This window comes from Astyanax mexicanus, chromosome 11, assembly GCF_023375975.1.
Source record: "Astyanax mexicanus isolate ESR-SI-001 chromosome 11, AstMex3_surface, whole genome shotgun sequence".
NCBI lineage: Eukaryota > Metazoa > Chordata > Actinopteri > Characiformes > Acestrorhamphidae > Astyanax > Astyanax mexicanus.
Window position 1 is genome coordinate 27,717,436 of NC_064418.1, and position 6,000 is coordinate 27,723,435.

Here is a 6,000-nt window from a genome sequence, read left to right on the forward strand (position 1 = left end):
GTAGGCAATATTGAAATTCATCTGAAATGTCTGATTAAATCACTTGCAATACTTAGGAAAAGAAAGTGAAACTCAACCTGCCAACTGATTCTGCTGAGATAAACATTAGCATACCGTAAATCATTTTAATATTTCTCCAGATTCACTAAATGTACAACACCCGATTCAGCAAAAGACCGTAAAGTAGAATAAGAACAAGCAGAGCTAATAATAAAATGGTACACACTGCTGTCACAAGACTGTCAAAACAATTCCCACAGCAAAATGGGTCAAATGAGACAGGATGATACTCTCTTTGCTCTAAATAAAAGCACAGCTTCTGGCAGGAAAGAAAAAGAAAAATCTTTTGAGAGATCAGTTATACACTGTAGTGCTCAACTTATTTCAACTGTATCTTCAGACTTTAAGGCAAACCCTCCCTTCATGAAAGACTCCACCCATGTCTGTTTGGGAGCTGTCAAACTAGTCTATAGCAGTGAGAGAGGTACAGATAAAGAGACAGATGATTCCAGAGAGAGAGACAGATGATTCCAGAGAGAGAGAGAGAGAGAGAGAGAGAGAGAGAGAGAGAGAGAGAGAGACCCAGCAGCTCTTTAGGGTGGGCAATTTCTGCTGCTTATGCCCGCTATCTGTTACAATCATATTAATCTCCTTTCACTCCTTCCCATGAGCCAATCCCATGCTCACTTGGGAAAATAAAAATGCCGGAAAAGTGATCTCCAAACACAGCCAAAAATAACCCTCCTCAGAGAAAACCAGGAACAGGGAAGAACCTGCTAGAATAAGGTGTTTCAGATCCATGCCGAGAGGCTCTCTCCATGCAGACATAAAGCCCAGCTGACTGGCACAATATAAGTGTTCAGAGCAGGAGATGGAGTCAGCTGTTGCTGTGGAGATGTGCAACACGGGTCTCCCGGCAACAGCCAATCGTGACCTAGTCACTGCCCCAACCTCCTCCATGTGTGCAAGTGTTTACAGGCGTATGAGCAGCTCTAACAGGCCAATTAAAACAGTATTCTTGATGTTACAAACACAGAAGACCAGATTAGAACACCAGACTTATGATCTTCTAAGGATTACCATCACAGCCCTGAAATTCATCAGTTATAAACCAACAAACGTTTTCTAATTAGATTCATTTTCCCAGACGTGGATTAAACCTATTTTTAGACTAAATTGCAAACTATTTGGAAAATCTGTGTATTCCAGGCTTAGAATTAATCTGGATAATATGACAAACTGGCCCACACAATACAAGGCTTTTCAGTAAAAAAAAACAAAAAAAAAAAAACAAAGAGAGTCTGTGAAAACTAGAATGTAAAAATATAATATAAATAAGGGTCTAGTTGGGTAAAATTGGGTAAAATCCATACATATGAACCTAAGACCAATCTTTAAGAGCCTATTTTCCTCCTAGCGTGTATATTTATTTAAAAATATTTAAATAAAAGGAGTGTAACCATACACAAAGCCACAGTTTGTTAGAAATCACTAATCAGATACATTTCACCATATTCATATTTTTAATTAATTCTTTTTTTTTTTTTACAGTAAGGCTATGTTCACATTGCAAGCCTTTTTTCAGTTTAAATGCACAAACTGGATTTGACTATCTTGGGCTTTCACATTCAGAAATGTTAGTGACCTATATCTGTGCGTTGTTCAGGGGCAGGGCAGATTACAGCGGAGGTTGGGGTCAGATATGTTGGTGTGAAATAACTTGCAAAAAAAATGACGTGTTGCTGATTCCAAATGAATCACGTGCGTTAAAGCTTTAGTGTTGACGGCCCTTAATCTGTTTAATACTGTCATGTAAATTGAGAACAGTGTAAATTAGTTTTTGTTTTAAGCAGAAAAGGTTTTGAAAAATGTATATTGACTCTGCAAAACGCACTGCATGTTTTGTGATGTGATTACTGTACATTGTGATATCTTGAATTTGACTACATTTTTCGTTGCCCTAACATTCCCAAAATATTTAAATACATATTCACACATTTCCAAAGATTTAAATACTTATCTATTCTAGGACCAAATTACAACAAAATAAATCACCTCCGCCTGGTATTGTGAAAGTAACCCTAGCGTCATACATATGTATTATTACACCCCAGTCAAGATTACATGTTGTGAAGGTAGCACTAGTGTCATATTCACATACTGTTACACCCCTAACCAGATTACATAATATGATGTGAGGAACTTCCCTTTGCAAAGGGGAAAAACAGAAGAGATAAAACAAAATTATACATTAAAGACTACTCTAACTTCAGTCACATATTCTGTTAATTCTGTTTATGTCTAATACAACAGCCACATCATTTTCCTAAATAAATCTATTTATAGGCCCGTAACCTTACCTTTGTTCTTGTTTTGACTTTTGATCTGATTTTTTGCCGCCTCTTCAGTTTTTTCTTACTCAGAGCTTTCTTGCCCCTAAAAAGGAACAAAAACAAACAAGGGGAATGTTAAATTACAACAAATCACAAAAAAGTGTGGGTTATGCATGACTTTATGTTACTAAGTCTTTGATCTATAGAAACTGGTTACAAATTTAAGCAGTGTGTGAACATCAGTTTATTCACTGTTTCATTAGAAACAGTGTCCCCATACATTTGGATATATAGTTTATTGTATAATCCAGTCTATCTACTCACTGAGCAGGATGGAATAAAAGATAATCATTTATTTTTAGGGTGGGGTAATCTCACACACATTAGATTACATCATTCAGGTAGGAAATATTTACAGCTTTATTTTTCTGATCGTATGTGCACCCAGTGACTGCAAACTCTGTAGATAACTCAGACACATGCTCAGGATTTACATAAACCTGGTTAATTCTGCAAATGTTTGGAAATGTTGACATAACAAGGCTTCTGTGGCAAGCTGAATTACCGGTTCTTCTGTTGCACCTGCTCGTATTTACTTTAATGAAGATCCTCTTAGAGGGACGAGATGAAGTCATTCCCAGTAAACAATCAACAAAGCTACAAACTGTGCACTTCCCTGACAAACAACAAAGGCAAGCAATGGCATTCAGTGATCTGACTGACACACCCAAACATCTCTCTCATTAAAAAAAGGTTTCTACCATTGCTGCTTTTGAAATGTGCTAACCTTACAGTAACATTTAACCTCGCACAGCACAGCTTACATGGGTCTGTTTGGGTGCTGTCACAAGGGCAGTCCCCACTAGGATTACTAGCACTCTACAAGCTGCTCCAGTGCCAGGGCAGGAAGATCTGACAGGCAAACTCTTCCTGATTAAGCAGTGACTCGAATCCTCTGTGCATTTGGTTTGAGTGCACATAAGAGCACATTTATTTACATGTGGGCTGTGCGGTTGAGCTGGCCTTGTTTACACTTTTCTGCCGAGGAAAAGGCGCAGTTTTATTTGCTGTAGTTTAGCAGGGAAGGAGATGGCAGCTCCTACAGTACACCAGGCAGGTCGTAGTAAAAGGCCGCCGGTTCTTCAGAGCTCTGCTCTGCTCTGATGTGCACAGGGTGACGTAAGACCAAACGCACTCAAGCCTGCGCAGGCTAACAGAATCAGCGCTGCCTGAGCGCATTGATTTTACTAATAAATACATCAGCCTGTGTCGATTTGTTCAACTAGAGAGTTTAACTGAACCAGCACATCCTTCTAGTTTGCTGTTCGGTGTAAGACACAGAGGCCTGGTCTGACAAGGCTCTATATAGCTGCGAACTTGACCAGCTGCATTCCACTGACAACCTAACTTGCAAGCAATATAGGTTAGCTAGCTAGCTAACGTTAGTTTTAGCCAGGCCCCAAACATCCCATGTACACATTAAATGTAGCTAACGTTACATATCCATAACGCACCTTCTAATTTAGTTAAAATAGGTAAACGATAAATATATTCAATAATCATTTTCAATAGTCAGAAATGAATTACTCAAACAGAATATCAGAATATAGAAAATATCAGGAATTACTATTTCTACTGGTAAACATATAACTGTAGCTAGATATATTGCTACTACTGTAATGTTTTACTAGTACAAACGAGGAGACTAAAATTTAATCTAAATTAATGATTACATATGACTAGTAAAATTTACATTAAGCATATGTAGGACTGGTGGGCTAACTTATGTTTCCTAACCCAACTAACCTAGCATTCATAGAATCTGTATTTATATTTGATATTATGACTAGTATATTAAATAAACAAAATACTCCAATAGCTGATACCTGAAAAGAGAGTTTCTACTACATTAGCTAGGTTAACTATAGAGATTTTAAATTAGCTAGCTAAGCTAACTAGCTAGATAGTTAACGCTAGCTATCCTAGTATCATTCGTATCATAACAATATGTCATACAGTTAGCTAGCTAACAAACATTAGAGTGATATATGTGCTCCTTTGCGAGGACACACACAGCTTCTTGGTTGACTGTCTGTAAGCTCTAACGCCGGCTACTATGTCACTGTATTCACTTAGCTAAAATAGCTAGCCGCTAGGTTAGCTAGCTATAAAAAGTAACGTTACAGCAAATGTGCTAGCTTAGCCAACTACCATGACATCCGTAACAGCAACATTAATTAGCAAACTAGTTAGATATTTTGCAAAATATCGTTATTTCGTAACGTTACGGGTTGGCCTAGCTTAACCTGTCTAGCTTTTTTTGGTTAACTAACGACTAACTAGCTTAGCTGATTATTAAATGGGCGAGCCCATACATATTGCTAACCTAGATATCCAACTGACTCGCTCTACTCGTCTCGGTTTTTGAAGGTTTAAGTCATGTCAGCCTGACTGGGTTATCGTGTCAGCACATTCATTTTAAACACAAAGGATTTGCAATGAACGGGCTTTTCTGTATTATGCAGAACCACGAAAAACAACAACGCTGCTATTTTAACATAGCTAACGTTAGGTTAGCTAATTCAGCCTATCGTAGCTAAGGAAGTTAGCTTAGACGGCTAACGCTAGCTAGCTTAGCTAAATGGTGATATTAGCCAGACCCTGCCCGGGTTGACTTATCTGCTGTATCTAACGGTGGCTTCGCTTTCGTTTCTTGTTAGCTAGTTAGCTAACGTTACCTTAGCCATTTTGATACCTGATTTAGCTTAGCTAACTCGCTGCGCCTGTTGAGATAACGTTAACGTTACGTTGTTTACGTAGCTAAAACCAGGCGTATGTCGTACAGGTTAACCTAGCTAAGCTAACTAACTAGCTAGCTAGTGCATTTTCCTCCCAAAGCCAACCTAGCGTTAGCTAGTTAACGCTAGCTAAATATCTCACCTCCCCAGGTTTATGCCTTGTTCTTTGTCGTTGACAGCGGTTGTGTAAATCCTCCGGTACTTTTCCGCCAAAGCTCGCCCTGACAGCAGAAGCTGGTATCGGCTCCGACAGTCCGACTGGGCCCCCGGAGCGGGAGCCGAGCCCATACCTGCCCCGAAAAAGGAGAACTCGTTCCCGGCTCCAGATATGACCCTGACACCCAGCCCCATGGAGGGGGATGAGGAGGGCAGAATCCCACCGCCGGCTCCAGCTGCCGCAGCAGCACACATCATCGTTTAGGGGAACAATGCATATATCACAGCGATAAGTCACTAGCCGGGGATCAATAGGTAGCCTAGCTACTTCCAGCCGTCAGGGAGTGGGCAGCACTCCCCATATATCCGAGGTGTAGATTGAAAACCCGTCCAGGAACCGTTCTCCAGCTACATCCACTAGCTCGACTCCAGCAGCAGCAGCAGGGAGGTCGGTGGTGGTGAACGCGTTAGCCGCGGCTCTGCAACGAAATAAGCTGCTTTCTCAAAAATAGCGATTTAACCCTCGCCCATGTGACAAGAACGACTCGAACCGAACCACACACTCATTTTCAGCGCTAGTCTCTCAAAAACGCGGGTTGCCGTCCGTTGTTTTCGTCTGTTCCTTGCATTTTTCGTGAACCCGGACAGGCAGCTCCCCTTGCAGCGCTGCCATCTTACTTCATCACCCTTCCCTGTTCGATTCACTGTCAAGC

At 40.4% G+C, this 6,000-nt stretch overlaps 1 protein-coding gene across 15 annotated transcripts in view; it reads right to left on the reverse strand.

Annotated features, from left to right (window-relative positions):
* The window catches only part of mycbp2 (MYC binding protein 2), a 90,141-nt gene extending 84,141 nt beyond the window's left edge, over positions 1-6,000 (reverse strand). For 11 of the 15 annotated variants that reach the window (XM_015606445.3, XM_007251691.4, XM_015606444.3 and 8 more), the window contains exons 1-2: positions 5,274-5,999; positions 2,361-2,436 (exon numbers count right to left, since the gene is read on the reverse strand). In XM_015606445.3, the coding sequence (XP_015461931.3) occupies positions 2,361-2,436; positions 5,274-5,545 (348 nt within the window). In that variant the 5' untranslated portion in view covers positions 5,546-5,999. Of the gene's footprint in view, positions 1-2,360; positions 2,437-5,273 lie in introns of all 15 variants that reach the window. The other 4 variants (XM_007251679.4, XM_007251683.4, XM_007251678.4 and 1 more) reach the window with 1 other exon arrangement.